Source organism: Acanthopagrus latus, chromosome 6 (genome assembly GCF_904848185.1).
Source record: "Acanthopagrus latus isolate v.2019 chromosome 6, fAcaLat1.1, whole genome shotgun sequence".
Classification (NCBI taxonomy): Eukaryota; Metazoa; Chordata; class Actinopteri; order Spariformes; family Sparidae; genus Acanthopagrus; species Acanthopagrus latus.
The window spans coordinates 13769330-13793375 of record NC_051044.1 but is presented as its reverse complement, the minus strand read 5'-3'; the positions used below and the strand labels follow the sequence as shown (position 1 = coordinate 13793375).

Here is a 24046-nt window from a genome sequence, read left to right as displayed (position 1 = left end):
CAGTTGATACGAGGTGTCACTGTGACTGTAAGTGATTCTTTTGTCATGTTTTTCTTCTGTGGCTTCAAATCACCTGTCATTGTGGGTCCTGTGCTGTTCATGGGGGGCATGTGGGGATATCCTGGAGGACCCATCATGGACATGCTCTGTCTGGAGTCCATGTAGAGATTTCCTGAAGAGGGAATCAGAGCAAATTTTTAATTAAACCAGGTAATACAACTGTTAACTTACAATTCAAGCAATGTATTGTCAATGCAAAGGAGTAATGAATTATCTCAAATTATAATGAATACCCACAGGTGACCACTCATGGTCTATAATTCCATTTACATGTCTGGACACATAATACTATCATCTTTTGGGTTGATAAGTAGTATACATAGTATGAATAAAAAAATGACCAACAGATTGTTATAAATCAAAATACAGTCAGAGCAGCTCCCAGGTGAAAAAAAAAATAATCACACAGTTGTTCAATAGTTGTTGTGAAAACTATCACTTGATGATGGAAAATATCACGATATTTGATAATATTCAGTATTGGCCCAAGCCTACTGGACATTAATCTGCTGATACTGTTTCAGTGGCTTTTCTAAAAAAGTATAAAAAAATAAAATAAATAAAGAGCTGTGGTGCAACAGAGATGCTCCAACCCACCCATCATATTCTCTTGAGGGAAACATGATTGTGTGGTGAAAATGCCATCACCATCATCACCTTTTTTGTATGTTATATTTTTCTTTGCATATCGTTCATCCCAACTCTGCAACTTTGGGGTTTGTGAGTTAAAGCAAATGTGAGCTCAGTCGAGTTACATTAGGCGACACTAACAAGGTTTAGGGGGCAGAAAGAAAGCCTAATTCTGCTACACAAATTTGAGCTTATTTTTTCAGACATTCCTTTCAACTTCTGTTTTTTTCCCAGTTAATTACTGAATCATTTTATCTCTTCGGGCCTTAATATGCAAATATATCAAGGAAAAGAAAATATTGTTTAGTTAAGCTGATCGCAACTGGTCCATGACATATGCTGTTGGTAAGGAGGGGTTGTGTTGACCTAAGAGCTCAAAAGCCAAAAAATGATCATATTACATTATGTTATTATATATTATAAGGACAAAGGATGTCGCTCACGGTACAGATTGTAAAGCCTAATGATCAATGGGATTGTAGGCTTTAGACAAAATTGATTTCACTTGATTTATTGTGAAAGAGGGCTGTTTCCACTTTCAGAAAGAAATAACTTTATATTTGGCAATGCATATATCTTTTTTTCTTATTTGTTTTGTTTTTTTTTTAGAGTTTTAGAGGTTAAAAGACTTCATAGCTATAGTGACACAGCTGTTGTTGTTTTGAAGTTTTAAACTACATGATCTGTCCCTGGAAAACAAAACCAGATTACAGGGCATCAAACGTGTCTGAACATGTTAAGATGCACAATGCTGATTACTTCCTTCTTTCTTATCATATCACAAAAACATCCAGAAACTCATCCTCAAAACAAAAGCTCTTTATGACAACTACATAAATCAAATCAAACCATGACACAAATATGGTTGTAGGATTATGGAGCGGGCGTTTAACCTGTGTTGATGTGCTGGCTGGGTTTGTTAGGGTGCATGGAGCCGTGACAAACCGGAGGCTGCACTGCCCCCTGTGGCTGGATTACACCGGTGCGGGCAAAAAACTGGTTGATGGACGAGCAGAGGTCGGCGATCTGGGTAGGTTCCAGGGACCAATTGTTCAACTCTGCTTGTCTCATACTCTCTCTTAATCCTTAGAAACATAAAACACACATTTATAGACACGACAAACTGATAGTGAAGAGTCACTATCAGAGCTAGAAACTGTATCTGTCTGTAAAATCCCTTTGTGACAATGAAATGTATGAAACTGCACCAGCTGACGGTCCATGAATAGAATATAATTTTGCAAGGAACTAATTTACAAGCATGAAGCAGAAACTTTGGTTGCAATATGTATTCATCGTGTCAGTAACCTTCAGTGGGTGATATTTAAAAAACATCCTACCTTGCAATCCTAGACTGTAATTGGATAAACTGACCTGCTGAGCTCAGTGTTTTGGTAATTAAACTTGAAGGCAGTGTTATTTAATTGAAGAGCTCAGTTTAATTAAACTCGTAATCAACTCCACAGTGTCAACACTTCAGCACTCAATCAAAAGCTGGGGCAGGTCTGTACTATCAGCTCCTGGTTTTAAACGTTTTTTTCATTCTTTCTGTAATCTGGAAAAAAACCTTGATCTCCCACAAATAAATAAAAGACAGAAATATGACTATATGTTTATTTTTTTGTAAATGCAATCAGGTCTATTGATAGTGTCCAAACCGCACCTTGGAAAGGTGAAAGGTCGACATCAGCCCAGTTATAGCTGCTAGCAATACGACAGCTTTCTTTCAGTGCATCCAGATTTGGGTACCAGTCAGACAGTAAACCTGCAACACACACACACATGATACTATCTGTAACATTACAAAATAAGATACGTGAAGGATACAAGTGATTCTGATTCTGAACACCAAGCTCCTGGGACAAATACAGATTTTGTCCTAATTACATTATTTGTGGACAACTGTACAATAAGTGCTGCTGGATTTACTTGTTATTTACTGTGGGTTCACTAATAAAGCCAGATGATGCATTTTCATTATAGTCACATTTTAATAGCTGTGCAGGCAGTCTGAAAGTGTTAAACAAATGAGTAGGTAACACTAAATATAACAGTTTATCAGGCTTTTTTACATTTCAGCTCAGTGTTGTGGCCACTAGGAGGAGCCAGTCGACTCTGTAAGAGCTGCTTGAGTCACTGGATGCAGCATTGCTTTGTTCTCACCACAGCACAGATAATAAATCAGATGATGATGATTTACCGCTTTACCACCTGTAACAATTTCTCGGTGGTTTATGACAAAAACAATGAGGACTGATAGGAAAACTGCATTCAGCTGTATTTGTTTTTGTTGACGTGTCTGCGTGATGAACAGGATGAGGAGGAAACAACACGGCGGCGCTGCTTCAGAGAAGACAATGACAGGCAGAGGGTCTTACCTGTGTTGCAGGCCATCTGTTGCTGGGTAGGATGGGGCTGGTGGGAGAGGCTCTGATGCTGTTGTCCGTGTTGAGAAGGGTGCTGGCTGTGCTGCGTGTGTTGGGAGGGGTGCGGCGTGTGTTGCTGTGGGTGCTGGCCGTGGGACGGGTGCTGTGATGGGTGCTGCCCATGCTGGGAGTGCGCAGCATGCTGGGGATGAGCAGCGTGCTGGGGATGCTGTGGGTGCTGACTGTGTTGGCTGTGCTGGGCGTGTTGGCTGTGTTGGTTGTGTTGGTTGTGGGGGCCGCCGTGCTGCGAGAGGTGCTGTGCGTGGGGCGAGCCGTGGCCGGGGTGGGCCTGGGCAGGATGGGACAGGGGCACCTGGCCACTGTTGGTGGAGTGGCTGTTGGGGTGATTGTTGGGTTGGTTGTTTGACAGGCTGTTCTGAGTGCTAATGGTGCCACTGGGGGAGTGCTGATAGGAGCAGGAGGTGTGGGTCTGCTGGGAAGAATCTGACGGTATGCCCATCAGACCTGGAAAACAAAACACACCAAAGAAAAAGCTTAAAACAGTCCTCAATTCAAGACTGGATGACAGAAAATGATGCAAACAAATATTTCATTTATTGATAGTGCTGTTAGTCCCTTTTGATTACAGATTAATTTGCTGATTATTTTCCAAATTAAGGAATTAGTTGTTTTGTCTATCAGATTTTCCCACAGCACAAGCTGACATGTTGATACATCTTGTTTTGTCTTAAATTGGACCTAAAAAAAACCCTTGTATATTCAAGGTATAATTGTATGAAACAAAGAAAATGAGCAGACACACTGATAGACCTTTTGCTTGAAAATGGCTTGAACAATTCTTGATCATCAGAATAGTCACAGATCATTTTTCTGCCAATAGGGCTTCAACTAATGATATAATTGAATGAATTAAATGAATAATTTTCATTCTTGCTTTAATCTGTCAGTTATTTTCTCAGTTAATCGATCAATCATTTGGTTGATAAAATGCTGGAAAACGGTGAAAAGTGTCGATCAGTGTTTACTGAAGCCCAAGATGACGTCCTCAAATGTCCTCAAAGAAACCCGAAAATATTCACATTTAAGAAGCTGAATCAAAATTATTAACTTGTTTATTTAACAATTAATTAAAATTGATCTAGATTTATTTAAAAGTTGATAAATAATGCCCCCTTGTTCCAGCTTCTCAGCTGTGAGAATTTGATGCTTTTCTTCATGTTCTTACTATATGTTGAATATATTTGTGAGTGTTTGGGCGAAAGCAATTTAAAGACATCACCTTGGGTTGGATGAATCAGTGGATCTAAAATTAATTGAGGAGTTAATTGTTGATGAAAACAGCTTTAGTTGGAGCCCAGCTGGGGAAAAGATACTTATAATTCCACCAAAATTGTTAGTCACATGGTTTCAGATTGTGTTGAAGTGCGTTACACTTACACAGCTCAAACACAAAGACAGCCGGGGTCTTCACATGTAAAACCCGCCGCTTAAGGCCTTGTATCTTAACATCTTACAATAATGGGATCTTGGCCTCCCGTGTTTTAGTAGTTCTACACTTGAGACAGACCAGCTGCCATTTTGTTGTATCGGGGAATGACTCAGCATTAGTTGTGTCTCTGAGGTTCACGAGTCGGAGCTGCCGTCGCCTCTCCTCTCTAGCAACACAGCCTCTGGATTGTCTTTGACAAATTTATTGTACTGCCGTGCGTCTCTTTAACGGACACTACTGGAGCATGAACATCTGCACAACCTACTGCAATCATCTGAGTGGCAGGGAGTGGTCTTAAGAGGCCCTGTCCTTCACAGCTTTGGCACAGTAAACCTATTTCACTGGAGTGCTTTTAGAGCTGACTCCAGCCCTGTACCTCCACAATCGGCACGTAACACTCACTGCAGGGGTGACAAAGGTGCATCTCTTATCGGCACAGAAAGCCCATTGTCCAACCAGGGAAATACAGAAAGCAATTAACGCGGCACCAGAATAATAATGCGAGCTCATTACCTATTATCAAAGCCAGTGAATTAGCTCACTGTCTACAGCGGCAGAGTGTGAAATCCTCTAGCTCGATTATTTACGCTTTTTAATTGCTAGAGCTTGTCTGACTAAGAGATTTCACTTTTATGCTCATAAAAAAAGGTAACAACTTTCAACTAATGAAACATAGATGATAGATTAAAGGAGAGGAACTCTTTGAAAACATTAGCATGAAATGCATTTGATTTGTGAAAGTAGGTTATACACAGAAAGCTCAGTCTACTTTGCTCATAACCCGCTTGTCAAGTGCTCTTTGTTTATCAGTCAATCAGATTACAAGCAAAAATGCATTTTTGTTCTGCGGGGACTCTCAAGCTTTTTGGAAAACTGTGCTCCATCCACCACTATATATTATATCATACAAATTCCACATCATTATGACAAATGAGCCTCAAATCCAACAGATTTATTGAGGACTTGGGCTGCCTCTAACCTCTTCTGCTTCTTCTGATGAATTGCGGCAGCATGAGAAAAAACACTTCATGACAAGACGCTGAAAACTTTCATGTGATTTGAAACGGTGTACTAATTCTGAATTAGCCATTAAATAAATGGAATAACATCTCTTTACATCCTCTAATTAAATATTGAAGACATGAACTCTCAGGCTCTGCTTCTGAATATGAAACGAGGCCTTTGCCACATTGCTCTGGCCATGAAAATGCTATGCTATAATACAGTATAGATTTGCGCTATAGACTAGTTCGCCTGTTGAATACCTGCTCACTCCTCAGTAAACCCAATTAGCACCGAAAGACTCTCTATAGCCACAGCTGTTAAGAACAAATCCACATCAGGAAAATCGTTCTGAGAATCATCCTGTTCTTTGATTAAAGAAGCTTAGGTTTCCACTTGATTCTCCCTTGAGACCACTCACCTTGTTGGCTGAAGGACTGCTCAAAGACAGACTTGTAAAGGCTGCGGAAGGAGGCACTGAGATCTTCAAATTCAGAGAACAGGAGCTGCTTATCCCTGTCTGGCATGTTGTACTGGGACTGGGGGGGCTGTTGCAGGCTCATTGACTGGGACACAGGCTCTGGGTGACTGGTCACCTGTAGAGATGAAGGGATAAAGAGAGTTAGAGATTTACAAGAGCAAAGAGCGTTACAGAGAACAAAGTAAGATGTTTAAAGTTTAATCTGTGAAAGTAGACTGGCTACACTTCTGCTACGTCTGCACCACAGACTACGGGGACTACTGATGCTAAGAGAGGCACGCTATAATGTTCAAACATACACATAAATAATATACATACTGTTCAAAGATAACCCTTCATCATGGAGCCAGGGAGATATAAAAAAAAAAGAAAACCTCTAGAATACTTAATTCAAAGTGTTGGTTCATGTGCGTATAAACTGCAAGTCAAACACGAGGATCGTTCAATTCCTCTGAGACACTACTGTAAAAATGTTCTTCTGTATGAAGAGGTGTCAGTCAACACAACATTTAAAGAACGATTACACAAACCACAACAATCTAGGTCAGTGCTTACCGCCTTGGCTCACGTAACATTAAGAGACCAACTCGAATGGACACAAACCCAATACTCAGGTGGCCAAGCAAAATGTATTTAAAACAAAATCAATAGCAATACCTTGTACAAATAAGCAACCATTTCATCCATGTATTTGTGTGGGCAGTCGGTGTTATGCACCGGCCCTGGGTGTGAGACAGAAAGCATTGTTCCCCTCCAGCAATGAGTTTGTCTACGAGATTCATCACGGTGAGAGCAGCGATGCAAAACCATCGCTATTTCACAAAGCGGGACCTGACCCGTGTCTACTGTGGGCTAGCATTACAAGAGAGGTCACGTCCAATTTTTGATCATAACATCTTCCTCTTCCAAGATGTGGGCAGGCTGCTGAAGTGCATGGCTCACAGTCTGGCTTGGGTAAGAGTGTAGAGGTGATAATAAAGCCAGAGTGTTTACTGTGAGCTGCTGCTTTGGCTGCGAGAGAGAGAAAGAGAGAGAAAAGAGAGAGACAGCGAGAGAGAGCACATCCATCAGGCTGAGCCGATCGATGCCCAGAGCCTGGAGCAGGGAGCACTCCAGGATGCGGGAGGACCACACCAAAGAGGGGGCATCTCTGGTGGGAGGACATCAGAAGAAGCGCTTCTCTTTGTCTGGATTCCAGGAGCGTGCACATTTTTCTCTGTTTCCCTTAACCCCCTTCCTGATGTTATACTCCAGCGCATGTCCACCCTGAACCTCGGTCTATTGCTGTCTACGGCTCAGCTCCTGTGAAGAAACCCTCCTGAGGCTTTCTGATCAGATGAAATATGGGATACAGTGCATTTTCTAAGTCTGGCAGTGTTTCATTTTCATTCATCCAGTGACTGCGCTACCCCCACAGTTTGAAAAATGTGAATAAAATTAAAATTTATCATTTGGCTTTAGCACTTAATGCAAAAAGGAATCATCAATTACACCACATTTATATAAATATCTTGTTATAAATATCCAACTAAGAGACTTTCATAAGCTGCAACATCGACAACCAGGATTACCAGAATCCTCACACCTACACTATTAATTTCTATTCGCCCTTTGAAGGAACAGCAAAGCTCAATATATGTGTGGAAAGAGAAAGCAGAAATTTATTTGGCCTGTGTTTTTACCGTAATGGTGCAAAACATAGATTTAAAGGTGCAAATTAACCAGAAGACTTCAAACGGTCCAAGAGACCTGTCCCATTCCAGCACTGGATCAGGTCCAATTTATACAAAATCTAAATGTGTTTGTAACTCAAGAAGGGGAAAGGTCATTTATCGCTACTCAACAACTGTGACTGACGGTTAAATAGTGGCGCATCATACGGGTGCTATTGGCAGTTTTTCTCTCTTTATGTGAATGTGTTTAGGTCCGTCAACATTTTGGATCACAGCTCATCATCCTCAGGTATTTTCAGACCGGGGACTGAATTAAGTTCCTAGTGTACAGCAGAGGGATGATAAGAAATTAGGGGAGATGGTGAATGATGTGTAACAAACGTCCCTGGCCAGACTGAAACTGGGGACGCTGTGGTTCACGGTTAGATCTTCTTCCCCAGCTCACCAGGGCAATGCAACTGGGTAATTTTGTTTAAAATGACTTGAGGCTCGAGTCTGACCAATACTCCAGTGAAAAATTCACATGCCAAAATATCGGCACATTTTTTGTAATGATCCCTCAAATGTGGTTATCAAGCACTGTAATTGAGTAACTATAAATTACCCTTGGCATATTTTCTGCATTAGAGTCCTTTAAAATAAAAGCACATAACGGACAACATATACACCAATATTGATATATCGGTTATAGCCCAATACAAGCCAACTGACATAATTCAGGCTTTACTTTCAGCATGTCAACTACAGGTTCTGTGTCAGACAGTGTAGAGAACTTCTCTAAAGGTTTCGGAATGTTGGTTTATAGACTAAAGGTAAATCATGAGAACAATTGCCAGCTAATTAAATAACAAAAATAATCATTACTTGCAGCTCTATTTGACAAATGTAAAAACCTCCAAGATGTACCCCATCAATGTTGATTTGTGTCCCTGTGAAGAGTGGTCTTACCGGTGTATAGCTGTGCACGCTGCCCACACTGTTGAGATTGACGGAGGCCAGACTCTGATCAGACAGGCTGTTGTTAAGGCTGCTTCTAGGACTATCGCTCCCTTCCTGGTCTGTGTTGTACAACGCCACCTGAAACACATCACATACATGGACATTAGCTTATTCTCTCGCAGACACGCACACGCACACACACGCACACGCACACACACACGCACACACACACACACACACACACACACACACACACACACACACACACACACACACACACACACAGTAATGTTACCAATGTCATCTCCGGTCTTGCTGATGGAAGCAAGTCAGCATTCCTCTGAGATAATGAGTATGAAAGGTAATGTTGGTCTATAGTTAAACAATGTAATTTAGAATGGGAATGTAAAGCCTGAGCATGTGTGCTGCATGCAGTGACATGCCATAATAGCAGAGTACTTTGTTTTCACTTTATAAAGAGCGTGTGTGTGTGTGAGAGAGACAGGGTGCTGCTGAACACCCACCACAGTCACTGAGGGGTTCTAGCTGAACGTGTAAAGGGGTCTGGAGACAGCTGAGACATTCCCATCACTAAAGGTCACACTACTGGCGATGTCAGCCACATCTGCTCACCAAGCGCAAATCCGTTTGGGACAGCTAACAAAGGATTTCAGTGCAGCCGAGACACTGACCTTTCAATGTAGCAGCAAAACTAGCCGAACCACTTCAGGACGACAATCTTAATTATCGTCTAACAAGGTTTAGCCCTCCTCCCACCCTTTCCCAAATAAAGTGCGCCGTCAGACAATTAAGACAATAGTAAGAAGAACGATCCAGATAATGAAATTAATGATACCCTCAGAGAATAGTCAGTGTGTTGAGTTTTGCACTGTGAGAAAGGAATGGCAGTAACGCACTGATGGTGTGGCAGTGGAAGAGGGCCTGGCATTCGGAGATCGGAGTGTGTGCATGTGCTTGTGTGTGTCAGTCCATGACTGACTGCAGCATGGTGGCTTCTGCTCATCACTGTGAGTGGAACAGAGTGGGCTCTGTGCTCAGCACAATGAGACAGCAGTGGCAGCAGCCTTCAGGCAGGCGGATTGGCCCAGCCCTGCCCAGCACCCTGCCTCTCAGCAGCAGCAGCAGCAGACTGAAGCCTCTTGTCTTATTGCTGAGGCGCAGCGAGCTACCACAGAGGCCACAAGGAGGCAAGGCGGCAAGGAAACCCTCTGACTGATCGGTCGGCTGACTAACGTGCTGGTACGAATCCAGGACCCACACATGCAGAGTGAGAGTGTCTCATATTAAGCTTTTAATATGGAGCTTGGCTCCTGAGCTGGTAGAATGAGATAGAAATACTGCAATTTAAAAAAAGCAAACAACAGAGCAAAAATGCTGAATCCAAATAACACTGTACAAGGAAGAGGGTTAAGGCTGAGGGAGAGGAGAATAGGCGGGTAAGTAAGAGAAGCTCATTAGGCAACTCTAGCCTTCCTCCACTCAGTGTGGGCTTGGCTCCAGTGTTCATTAGCGTGAAGGGGAGCTCAATGAGCAGCTAAGACTGAAGGCTTAAGCACGTCCACAAAATCAGCCTTACAATGCTAATCAAAAACAGCGCCACAGAAATATAAATGTTATGTGTAATGAAGTCATAAAACAGGCTTATAGCCTTAAGTCTCTCACCGCAATCTATTTTTACTCCACTCACCCATAAAGTGTGATGATTTCTAAACCTCACTGCTCTGTGGTTTATGCAGACCCCAGAGTCCCCCGAGTGAAGACGCCCACTCGAGCACGCACTGTCACAGACGAAGACCCAGTCACATCTCACCCACATACGTAGACGCGTGCACAAAGACACATTTCTACAGCTAAAGATGTACACAAAGGTAGGCGAACTCACACACATACAAAAACACATAGACAGAGGCAGGCATGCTCATACAGGCAGGAGCGGCTCCATGGTAAATACTGTGTACGGTGTTAGCTAGCAGGCAAGCGAGTCAGGGTTCTATTCTTAGCAGCGAATTAAGTAAAAAGCCAGAGGTGCCTTTTACATGGGGGCCTAATCTGGAGCATGAGACATGGATTATGAAATCAAAGCAAGATTGGCCCAGGTGTCTCCAACAATGCCAGTTAGTGTTCAGCACAATCCCTGCATGCAGGATTGAACAGACAGGGAGAGGCAGAGGAAGAGAGGAGGAAGGGATGAGAGAGAGTGAGAGAGAAGAGGGGAAAAAAGGCCAGACTATTCATCAGCAAACACGCTTCCAACAATCCCTGCTTTCCCTTCATCATCACACTTCAGTGCCAGAGTGTCATCACATTCATGCCAATGTTTAGGGCCACCTCAGAACACAACCTTTGGGGGAGGGGGGGGAGAAAAATCTGTGTCTGGTGTGTGAGAAAGGCATGAGTAAAAGAAGGGGGTAGGACAATCTTGTGAGGAATGTCCGACAGGAGAGAGAAAGAGATTCTTGCTGGTTCAGTAGTCGTCTTGCCAGCGTCTCCCATTGGTCTATATGAGAAGGCGGGAATGAGGGAGAGAGACTGGAATAGAAAGGGAGAGAGAGAAAAACAGAGAGAGGGAATTCCTGTGGCTTGGCACTCTGCGCCGATAGAGGCGTGGCCTGTCGTGTGTTTACAGTGTAAAACAGTGAGAAACAAGCTCTCTCCAAGGAGTTAGGCGCTCAGATCTGTTGCTATCGCACTTTGTCTTCTGTTCACTTCACCACCTTAACAGGTTTTGTCACAATCAAGTGGGGAAAAAAAGAGACAAATCAGAACTTCTTTTCATCAACACTCAAAATAGTTGTGTTTTGTGCCGATTTAATGTTTTCTGCTTGTTGCTCTTCTGAGTTATTTGACTGGAGGTATTTGATGGCAGGAGTCCAGACTCTAAACTGTCAGCTCTTTACATTAGGGCCTCATTATGCTGTCACTGCTGTTGGAGACTGGGGCTGCGGCAAGTGCTTGTTTGCAGCAATCAGAGAGGAAAGAGGGTCATCTTTCTCCACACTTAGGCCCGTGAATCTGTCTGTTGCAGCAACATGAAAAACTCTGTCTTCTCCACAGAAGCGGCCCCTGGCTACTAGTCAGTGATACGTCCGTCAAAACAAGCCAGAATACTCTGTAACATACTCTGCATACATGTACACACAAGTTATAACACACACCGGCATATGTTCAGACGTTCAAGCCAATGTCCTACACACATACCAACTCCTCTTTCCCCTGTTCACATTAAACGCCTTTTTTTTTTTTTTTTTTTTTTTGTAATGCTTGCAGCAAATGAATAAGCCACTCTTGTAGGCTTTTTAAAAGTACACCTGAGAGCTGCCCCCACTGGGCTCAGAGGATGAGAGCTTAAGGTTAAAAAGCCTATTTAAATTTCAGAGTGAGTGGCACACTCATAGCTAACAGCTAGCAGTCCCTGTAGCTTTGCTCTGTGATGTACAAGTGTTTCCGAGCTTTTACACAATTAAAAAAAAAAAAAGTTTTTAAAAGCTACGGAGAGCAGACGGGACCAACAGTGGCAGTGGTCATCTGTAATGTGGTCACACAAACTGAGAAACATGACCCTGGGCGTCAACTTCGTCTACAGGTGCGAATACAGAAACCCCATGCAGTGTGTGGTGTATCCTATTGCAAGTCTGCGTGTGACTTAGTAAGTCTATCGGGTTGCAGCGTGCTAAGTATCAGTGTGAGCATCATATTTCAATGCTGAAGATAACAAGAACCTGCTGCCTGTTGTTGTAGAGGAAAAAAGGTGCTGCAGTGCAGATAGTTGTGTATTTTGGTGTGGGTTGCATTGCAGAGAAGCTTTAGGCATATGAGCGTGTGCTTCTGTGTGTGTGTGTGTGTGTGTGTGTGTGTGTGTGTGTGTGTGTGTGTGTGTGTGTGTGTGTGTGTGTGTGTGTGTGTGTATCTCCCCTCTACTAGAGTGCTCCTCTCTCTGTGGGGAATAGTGCTGTAGGTGGTTAGAGAAGTGGGTGGGGTCAGGGTGCAGCCGTGTAGCCAGGTGTGTGTTGGAGCTGGAGGCTGGATGGCTGGTTGTAGTACCTTGTTAGTCACAGTGTTGATTGCCAGCGTTGGAGAGGCACTTCCAGAGATCATACACTCCATCCCCAAAGACTCCGACTCCAGGCTGTATGGCGTAGAAGCCTGTGGGGGTTGGGGGTGGGGTGTGGAGGCAGACAAAAAAAAAAGATAAAAATTCAACACTATCCAATTATTAAAACACATGAAATCCCACTGCAGGTTGCAAGACCTGTATTATGTTTGTGACAAATCTTCAGCCCAGACCAGACACATCTCCATCTGCACGGTACAACAAAAATAAAACACAACCATTGTCACATGACAGAGCAACACCTTTATTTAGGTCACATTTGAACCGTGCTCTCTGAAAAGATGGAGACAACCCCCATCCCCACCCTCACCTCCTACCGAACACGCATACAGTACACACACAAACACACACACATACGCATGCATGCCCCTGTCTTGCCGTATAGACGCACTGTTGTGAGAGATAACTCTGCCATGCCTGTCTCCCAAAACTGCTTACTGTAAGAGGATTGGCTGCCAACAATACCATTTTTAATTCATGATAAACATAAATGAGATTTCACAAACTCTCAATTTCAATGTCTGAGACTCTTAATGGAATGCCTTGTAGGCAGACGGTGTCTAGAGGGATGGGGAGGAGGGGGGAGGGAGGAGGGGGGTGAACACAGCGCATGTGTCCTACAGAAGACACACTCTTCGCTTGGTGCGTTCTTTTGTGTCATACTCACATCAGGAGTGGTTTAGTTGAAACTGTTGGCAGAGCTGAATATTAAAAACAATGTACTTCTCCTGTACCTTCACTGTGTTGTATATACAACCTCACACCAGCAAACAGTTTGTTGAATGAATGTGATAGCATTTCCATGCTGCAGGGCGACTACATTAACAGCATGTTAAGTTTCATGTAGTCCGTGTGCTCTATTGTGTGTGTGTGTGTGTGTGTGTGTGTGTGTGTGTGTGTGTGTGTGTGTGTGTGTGTGTGTAGAGACAATGGTGTTTGTTAGCGTGCACGCATGAGTCTGCCTTGCCAGCCTAAAAGAATCCCTCTTTCTCCTTGTAGCCTCTGGTCAGCCACATTATGGGGAAGGAGGAGACAAGAGAGCGCTGCGTCGGGATGCCCCAGGGCCAGGTCAATCTGAGCGGCTCACTAAAACCTCTACAGCTGTATGTAACGCTGGACGAAACTCATCCATAATTAAAGACAAAAGCTCCCTCTCAGAATAGCCAGCGCACAGCTCTGCATTAATTGATGTTTGTTAAAAAAAAAAGAAAAGAAAGGGAGTGCAGAATGTAATGTATGTAATGGCTGCCTGGGGCATAGTTTATTAATAAGGACCCCACTTCATGACAGGCTAGCGAAGCAGCATGGAGAGGAGGCAGTTACATAAAGTCTGGATATGAACTCCTACTGAGTCTCTGTGTGTGTCTATGTGTGTATGTGCAGTAGAGGAAGAGTGGGAGAGAAAGGAGGGTAAAGGGAGAAGAAAATTGAGGCAGAAGTAGAGACAGATAGAGACAGAAGCTTCAGCAGAGGAGCATCATATGTAGTTTCGCTGATTACACTCACCCGCTCTCCAGACCTCGGCCTCTTCTTCGGCCGTGTTGGCAAGGCGTCCTCCTTTGGGTTGGTGTCGATGGCCCAGTAAGAGCCCTGCAGAAAAAAGAAAGACCTGTGAGCTGATAAAACACAACACAACTCTCTTTCACATGGCACCCCTAGGTGCTTACGTGACCGGACACGAGCATCAGATCTTTCTTTGGCTATGTATTTAAAAATCAGGAGGCCTCATCTGCTCTGCTAAAGTCTGTTCTATCAGCTGAAGTCTTTATTTGAGTTGATAGCTGTGAGTTGGTGCGGCGTGTGGGTGGGCTTTGTTAGTACGAAAGGCTTGGCTTTTCCTCCTCTGCGGCTGCTCCTCAATGAGAAGCTGGTGAGGGCAGCTTGTGGTGGTAAAATGCTAAGCCTTTCCTGAAGCTGTACTTCCTCAGCCTCAGGTACTGAGTCAGAGCACCGTTGCCAAGGATGAAGGCTCCACAGTCTCAGTGCAGGAATGGAGGCAGTGCTAGCCCTGCCGTGTTGCTTTCTTCTGAGGTCTGAGCGAGGCTAATCAAGGAGAGAACATTTGGGGCTGGCTCTGGGGCTGCAGCAAGCAATTCCACAAGCAGGCTGCATTATTTATCTTTGCATTCGGCCCCATTTAATTTATTTTTCAATGGTTTTCCTCCTCGAAACCAACGAGAAATCAGCTTACAGTACAGATTTTTACCCCAAGGCCCTGCAGGTTCTGAGTTTATTTTTAATATTTCATATGGCCCCTGATAAAATCTCAATTGTCAAGAGAAAGTGAGATCAGGACCTTTAAAATTACTTCCTTAGCAGAGAGAATAATTGTTATTTCCATAAGAAATTCTCTGAACAACAGGCGAGGCCACAGAACAAGCTGTATCTCAAGTATCTATACAATAATGGCTGCATACACAATGGCCTGCTCTTGTTAAAGCTGGAAAATCTGTTATTTTCACAACTCACATACACAACTGCTACAATTGTTATAATGAAAAGCCACGCTTGGCCTATATTTGTCTTGGGGTTAAAATTATAAGTTTTAATATGTGCAAGGCTTTGGGGTCAATTAACATGTTCCTCAGAGGGAAGGATAATTCACAGCACAATCAACCAAAGACGAAGAAACATCTTGTATTGATGTAGGTTACAGTAGAATGCAGCGGAAACCTCATTACACACTTAATATTTTCTACAAGAAGCTTCCAAAAAAAATGTTTGAAAAAGGTGAGAAAAGTGTCTTGACATGTGATCCTTCTCTGTGTTGAGATGCAGGGGTTAATTGCAGGGTGTACAGAGGCAGATGTTTCAAAATTAGGATTCAGACAGACAAAGCCAAGCTCGGTGGTGTTCCTTTTAATTAGGGGGGTGAAGAACACATTAAGTTAGCCCTCATGGGAGGGGAGTTTCTGCATTTCCCTACACAGACCCCATGAGAGTTGGCAGGGAAAAAGAAAAACATATAAAGAGTCATTAAATTATTCACAAATTCACTGCAATATACTGTAGCAATGCCAAGCAAAGAGTGTCCGTGGAGTCTGGGGCAACAATGTTGCAAAGCTACAACATTCACTGCAGCCATGAAACAAAGGATGCTGTAAAGATTTTTTTCAAACAGGTCCTGATAACAAATGTGCTCACTTCCCAAAAATGATGGTGCTCATTTTCATATATCAACATAACTGATGTCATCTACTTCCCCTTTTGTGTGTAAATATAGGAAGGACGAACATAAGAAGCACACCGGTCTTCCTGGAAACTCCTGGCCGAGACATGCGGCCAATTAAAATAGAGATTATTAACGGTAGCCTTCACAGGCTGCATTTCTACCTCCGAGGTAGACAGGGTGTGTATGTGTGTGTGCGTACAATACCAACTGTCATCTCTTACACCATCTCAGAGAGAGAGAGAGACAGACAGAGAGCGACATGACTCTCCTATCTCATCCAACCAGCAGTTCTCATATTCCTGCCACATTACAATATTGATGCAACATATCAAGAGCGGCTAGCGCCTCTTTGAAGTTGTCTTCGGGGGAGTGGGGGGGAGGGAGGGAGTGAGGAAAATTCCAAATTAAACATTAAGGATGCGAGCATGTTGGCCATGCATTTGGAATGGGATCCATACAGCAATAGATTATTTTGTATTTAGTGGAGCAGCTCCCAGGAGTGTCAATATCAGAGGATTACAGCAAAACATGAAATTAGCATTCAGTCCCCATCCTCTACACAGCTAGGCGTAGCTCTCCATGCATGTGTCGGTGTGTATGTGCGTGTATGTGTGCATGTGTGTAATTATTTGTGCGGTTCCCTAAGCATATGTAGCGTATGTTCTGACAGTGCTGGGATGAAATCTGGGTTAGGCTACATATGGTTTAGACCTATGCATGCCTGTATACTAAATATAGGAATATATGCTCCTTCTTCATGAACTACTCCGTGGACCAGGGGACACCATTTATCAGTTTACTACAGATTGTGAAGTAAATCAGGCGGAGAAAAGCAACTGTAGGTGGTCCTACTGAGACTCAAATGTCAAATTAACATGTTGGACTTGGACATCCTTTAACAGAGAAGAAAAATGGAAGACAGAGAGCTGAGTAGAGAGCAAATGAGGTCTGTTTTTTTTAGTAGGTTCAGCACCTTGAGTAAATACTTCAGGGACGCAAGATTCTGGAAATGACCTGACTTCAACCTTGTTATGGCCCCATCTCTACAAGTCTTTGACTTTTTCTTCCCTCACCCACATCTGCCGTCTGTGCCAGTCCAACAAACTAGTCTCTCCTTACATTTGAAATGCAATTCTGTGGGGGTGGGAGGTTCATAATAGATTACGAGCATGCCATGCATTTCCAGACTGTCAGAGTCCTGGCAGCCATTCAAAGGTAACATTTTTCTACCAGAGATAGCTTGATACACAGCAAAATATAAAAAAAATGTTCTTACAGTGAATGCTGCCAGCTGGGAAACTAAACACACTCTTCTATTTGTATTTGTTTCGTAGTTACATGCATTTGCCTCGGTTTGTAATAAAATTAATGTTTGAAAGGCTCACCTTTCCTGGGTCATCTTTGGAGCGAGGCACTTTGAGAAAACACTTGTTCAATGACAGATTGTGCCGTATTGAGTTCTGTGGGGGGAAAAACAGAGAGAGAAAGCCGATGAGGTGAGTGAACACATATCAAAAATCTGATTACACAAACAAGTCTGTTGTAACTTGAGTGTTGAGAAGATCACTGCCAGCAGCAACGGGGACATACAACTTGTTGGCATGTAACATTTAGGTTTAGTCACAACTCCTGTCATCGAGGTCAGCTAGTTTCAGTGGCATGAGGATCTGGCCTACAACTGTGTCCAGATTTCACTCTGCACACATATACAGGAGCTCAATCTGTGAACAAAGCCACCAGGAAGCAATATCTTTCATCAATGTCCAACAAACTGCATTTTGGTTGCACAAATATGTTGAATTCCACGGGTGCCAAAAATAGGAGCCAGAAGGAATCCCACACTGGGATGGTTGCTGATACCAGGGCCTGATATTAATTAATGCTTCAGCGAGCTCCTGAGGGGGCAGGAAATAAATTATGTAGATCATTCTGAAAGTTAACTCATTACAGTGTTACAAGCTACTCCACCGTTGTGAAGAGGGAGGTTCATCCAGCTGCCTGACTGGGGAGGCGAGGTGGGCTGAAGTAGCCACAAGGGCTGGAGAGCGATGCTCCAGGCCTGGGTTAACCAGCTACAGCAAGGCCCTCAGAACCAGCTGGAGGCAGGCCAGCGGAGGGCTTACAAGAGCCAATGGATGCACACGTTTCTCCACTCCACTTTATGGAGTGGTATTGACAGATGGCCACACTGAAAAGCTGTAGGATTCTCTGATGAGTTTAACGGATGCAGGAGATGAGTAGAGCGAGGCAGAGAGAGAGAGAGAGAGAGAGAGAGAGAGAGAGAGAGAGAGAGAGAGAGAGAGCCCCAAGTGCAAACGATGGGAGCTGCTTGTTCAACAGTATAGGCAATTATACCACAGGAGGGATGATAATGACAACCTCGTTGTAATGCTGTCAATCTCGCTGCTTAAATCACTCTGAAATGCCAGTGCAATCCAGGCAAAGTCTAACAATGTTCTCCAACAAAAAATATAGAAGGGGGAAACTGGCGCCATAGTCAAAATAATTCTCTTCTTGTGCCAGAAGGAAATATTTTCTAAAAGTAACACTCAACCCAGAATTTATCTTTTGAGTATCAACCACTCGTCCCTGCAGGCCTGAAATAAGGCTGTAAAAGACTGCAGTTTGCTCTATTCAGAAAGAATTCTTGTTTCAGTGGATCCCCAAAAATGTGTTCACAACATTGGCCCTCTGTGGCAGCTCGCAGTGAGTTCAAGTTTAAGACTTGTCTGCAGGGCAGTGAAGAGAACTCTAACCAATCCGACCTCTAAACCTCGGCCAAACCCTGCACAAAGAAGCACAAGGCCACAGTGCTCGCTCACGCTGGTCAAAGCTCTACTCTTTTCTGGCACGAACGGCGCACCTAAATCAGGATGACAGAGTAACAGCCCCTATTCTGCCACAGGCTGAAAACCCAGCTTTTCACACAACACCTTGATTGCAAGCACTAATTGTACTGTACTGTAATGTAGCTCTGAATTTTCCTGTTATTTGTTGTAAGCGTGTTGGGCTGTAAGTTGCTTTGGACAAAAGTGTTCGCAAAAATAGGACTTTTTAGGGTAGAAGAAAAATGTCCAATGGAACCTCTTAACACATTTGAATCACAATCCACCTTTCTGCTATACCATTGTGTGATCAACAAAAGAAATACGGCAGAACAATCTCCTTTTATGCCTTTACATCTCTTTTCCTGAAACTGCAAAAATCGTGTAAATAGCTTTATTTTGAAAATGTGTGCTTAAGCATATGTAAGGACAGCAGAGAAATGGATAATGCTCGAGGACATTTTGACACTTTCTGTCTCTGCCACCATTGTATTCCAATAAAACTGACAAAAATTCAAGATTACAATAGCTGTGCTAAATTTCAACAGCTACCTTTCAAGCCCAGCGGGCAAAAAGCTTAATACTCAAAAGATTTTGGGTGGAGTATCACCCAAATACCTGAACTGAGGAAATTGAATCCTTACACACAAACACAACAGTATAAAATACAATAGATGGGGTAATAAGACACACAGACTCTCACAAGTCATATGCCAGCAGGCTGTCCTACGCCTACACACAAGACTTTAAGGAATCAAAACTAAAAAATGTGGAAAAGAAATCCAAAAAAAGAAAAGATAAAATCTCAATTGAAAAAAAAGATGTAGTCCATCTTAGTAATGATTATGTTCATTATCAATTAATATATCAATTACATTCAGGATTAACTGATGATTTTTTTCTTGACTTCCGAGAGCCTTCATATATTCACATTTACTCTTAATACAATTATCTGATACAATTTTGACGATCGACTCTGTTCGTTGAACACTTTTAGCTAATGTTTCTCTTATTTTTAGTATTAGCATGGGCACACAAATTATTATTGACCATTACAGCCTCTGTTACACTCCAGGATACATTTATGGAACAGTCTCAAACCACAATGTATTTTGGTCACACTGCTATCGGATCTTCAAAACTACATACGGAAGCACTTGCACTGATATCCAAACTCTCTGGTCTGAATGTAATCCAGCAACAAGAAACTAATCTGAAGAATCAAATCTGAAAAAGTTGTATACCGGAGACCCTGGATGCTACAAAATGAGTACGACAAGAGATCCTGCTCACTCTCAGCCTCACATATGCTTTTCCTTGTCCCCGGCCCAGGTGGAGTACTTTACACAGGCTGCAGTGACAGCACTACTACATAGGCCCTGTCCTTTTAGCCACACTCTGTCCCTCAGCTTGTTACAGTTCAACACTAGTTCAGATGAATAAAACAATGCAAGCGCACACAGAATGTGATCATGCATAGTGGATGGTGACAAACAGATACGAGGCTCTCCATTTAGCCACCCTATGCTACTTTAAAACCCTGAAACATGTCCAACAGGGGAGTGTCTGAGCGGGAGGGTGTGTGATGCAAGCTGCACAATGCCATACACACTTAAGTACTTAAATCCATTTCTCCTTCACAGCCTGTGTGTGCGTGTTTGAGTGTGTGTGTGTGTGTGTGTGTGTGTGTGTGTGTGTGTGTGTGTGCGCGTGTGTGTGTGTGTGCCACTTGATGCCAGGCAGACAGAAGCAGCTGAACTTGCACAGAGAGGTGGCTCTATCCATTAAGGACCTTCTGCTGAGCCTAAATCATTGATACAGTCAAGCAGTCGAGGCCTGCCGCTACATTAGAAGTTTACTTTTTAATGAACTCTGCCTGACCGCTTGCTTCTCCTCCTGACAGGCCCTGTGCCCGGCGACGTCCCAAACTGTGTCATACAAACTCCTTCCACTGCTTTAGACACATGTGTGCAGTGAAACCAACGGGAAGAGACGAACCAGAACAAAAGAGGGACATTAAAATATTACAGCAGCAGCAGGGGAAGAAAAACAAAACATGATGACAGCGACAGTTGCTGCGTTTGATAGATCATAGTGTGTTTGCTGAGTTGGAGAGAAAGGGGAGTGCAAGACAATGATAGGCTGATGAAAAATTAAGGCCAATTACTGCTGCGCATATAAACAATATGTCAGCATTTGAGCAGCCGCTTCTTAGATTTATCTAAACGTGTGTGGTACAAAGTATTTGCTTTAAGACAGCAGGCTAAGTTGGTATAAGTGGATCTACAGTACAGAGGGAAGTGCAGTAGGTGGAAGAGGTCAGAGGGTGTGAGCAGTGGTACACAAAGTGAGTCAGACAGAGCTCACTGCAGGGGTCCTGCCCAAGTGCTGCCCAGCATCTACCTGCAACCCCCACAGAGCACTTCATATACAACCTCAGCACAGGCCTGTGCGTGTGAGTGTGTTTGTCTGTGTATGTGGGATGCCTCCTACACACCTTAAAACACACACACACACACACACACACACACACACACACACACACACACACACACACACACACACACACAGGAACGTGTCTCCTAACAAATGGCGGTGATTTAACACACCAGGACAGCAGTGGAGGCGTAAGCAGCTCCGCCCTCGCTGCCCCCCCTGCTGAGGAGCGCTGCAGCTCAGCAGAAGGGCCGCCAGGGGAAAGTAGGTCAGGCTGACCTCTGCGCTCAGCGTGTCAAACGTTCGGAGTGAGCTAAAGGGACAGGCCATGTCAGAGCCCTGCTCCTCACAGCTGGGGAGGAGGAGGCACCCTGTGCACACGGTTAGGGACCCAAGGGAGTGAACTCGGCATGCTAGGACAGACACACGTATGCACACATACTGGTTATGACATAGGGATGAACACCAGCAACCAAGGGAGAAGAAGAGTCACACTCTGGTCCAACGTGAGTGAATCAATGCCCCCGTAGGTTCCTGGCCTTCCCACATTCACACCATCTTCCTGCAACTTTATGCCTCCAGACAAAGCTTTAAAAAAATAAAGCATGCGGGGGCTCCAACCAACCAACACACAGCCCACTCTTATATTTCCCACAACAATGAGGCATAAGTCCAGTTGTGAATTTACTTGAAACATTCCTGGGACCAGGTGAGAGTCTGAGAAGACCTGGAGGAGCTCTTAAAGTGTTAAGATTAAACTCCAAAAGGAGAAGAACTTAAATGCTGCTGGATTTGCAGTCTTTGTGATCAAAGTGCTCTCCCTAGCATTGCAGTGTGTGAGAAAAATAGGCGGTGGTGAACAGCATCAGGAACCAGTGGTTAAACATTTCAATGACCTCCGCTACAGGAGCCTCTCATAAAGGCTAATATTAAGGAGGAAAAAAAAACCTGATTCATGAGTTCAATTCACGTTTCCAATAAAGAGCAGGTCCGGGGAGAAAAGCAAAGGATGTGCATTTAGCTTAGAGTGAGGCGAGGTGAGGTTAGGTGACACTGTGTACCCAATTGGAGTATCCAGCCTGTTTAAGTTTATCCTATTTTGTATGAAATCAACGTGTCTTTCCACATTTACGATGAAATAAAAGACAGGATGTACCCACAGTGCTTCTATAAGAATATCATTCAGGCTTGTGTTGCCACATCTAATATCTTCTATGGAGTGTCTGTACAGATGAGGGGAGAATCAGACAAACCAAAGCAAACATTCTTGCACGTGCCATTGCTTTGAGGAAAGGAACTCAAACTCTAATTGACCTGTCAGCAAGTCTGGATGATGGAGAGATACAAAAGACTTGAGCTGCTACTGAGATAGACGCTTCAGATATGTTCCAAAACACAGAAATCTTTTTAATGAATGAATGGCGAGAGGAAGGCAAGCACTGGTCACTGGGTGGGCGAGTGAATTAATGGGTAATTGAAACAAATAAAGGAAGATCTAAGGGCTAACATAATGAACACATGAACAATGAGTTGTGTTTCTAACATGGTGGACTGCAGATGCCAGTAGAAAGAGATGTCACAGTAGACTACATTTTAAATGTAATCACTGTGTGAAAATCATTTTATGAAAGGAAGGAAGTACGTCTAAAATAACGCTGCATTTCCTGACTCATGTTAGAAGGATGCAACACTTGATTTCCCAACCATAGTATCATGTTTGACCTAACAAAAAAAAAAAAAAAAAAGGGTGCCGGATTCAGAGGAAACTATAGCAAAGAAAAGGTGGATTTTGAGTTAACATTTTTAGTTTGGCTATCTGCCTAAGTGCTATATTAGAAAGGAAAACAGAAAGACAGAGAAAGCAAGAAAGACAGAAAGAAAGAAGGGGAAGTGAATCAGTAGATACAGTAAAACACACGAACGCACACAAACACACGTGCGCACGCACGGATGCACGGACACACACACACACACACACACACACACACACACAGGTAGATTACTGTATTTTTAGGCCTTTGTTATTTTCTATGGACCCTGTGACATGCCCACCAACACAGAACATACTCCTCAGCCTCGGGGATCTGCACCGAGGCCACGGAATGTAGCACCTTCGCTGTCTATTTGTAGTGGGTGTGGGAAGAAGGCATGTGGGATGCCACAGTGTTCGCTCAGCAAGGCACTGCTTTAAAAAAATAAAAAATAATAATAATTTATTGAACACACATACAACACAGGTAGAGAAAGGTAAGTTCATCCAGGTGCAATCACCAGATGATTTAATCCTGTTAGCTGTGAGAGGAGCTGTGACCTTAAGGCCATCAGAGCGAGGCTCTTCTGAATGACTGGATGAAAACCTGCTGTGTGATGACAAAGGCGTGTCAGTATGCTGTATGCTTCAGCATTTTGAGCACTTAAAACCCGTCACCTCCTATTTTACCACACGCGTTCACATGAAAATTATGAGACAAACATGCCCTCAAGGCTCCAGCTGTAAAGCAGGTCATTCTGAGCTTCAATGACAAAAACAATTATATTAAACACCTATCAAGGACTTATTTAATTCTATTTAGCACTACTTAAGCCTTATTGACTAAAGTGACCCCTCCCCCACTGACACCATACTGTCAGAAGTCTTCCAACACACACTGCAAAGCTCTCTCACACCTAGCAAAGCTACCAAGAGACCCAAAGCCTGCACTCAAATACCAATGAAGTCAACTATAACGATTTTTCAACTTCATTTTTTTTAACCATCTTCAAAGGCATTTGATCTGCCTCCCTTGGCATCTAGTAGTAATGTGTTGGCATGCTAGGTTT

General features: G+C 43.4%; 1 protein-coding gene across 1 annotated transcript in view; it reads right to left on the bottom strand.

Moving 5' to 3' along the window:
- The window catches only part of foxj3 (forkhead box J3), a 79797-nt gene that overhangs the window by 5240 nt on the left and 50511 nt on the right, over positions 1-24046 (bottom strand). Inside the window, exons 3-11 of the mRNA XM_037101157.1 lie at positions 17351-17425; positions 14300-14383; positions 12724-12825; positions 8671-8799; positions 5990-6164; positions 3069-3581; positions 2354-2455; positions 1584-1775; positions 74-172 (exon numbers count right to left, since the gene is read on the bottom strand). Coding sequence (XP_036957052.1) covers positions 74-172; positions 1584-1775; positions 2354-2455; positions 3069-3581; positions 5990-6164; positions 8671-8799; positions 12724-12825; positions 14300-14383; positions 17351-17425 — 1471 coding nt within the window. The remainder of the gene's footprint in view (positions 1-73; positions 173-1583; positions 1776-2353; positions 2456-3068; positions 3582-5989; positions 6165-8670; positions 8800-12723; positions 12826-14299; positions 14384-17350; positions 17426-24046) is intronic.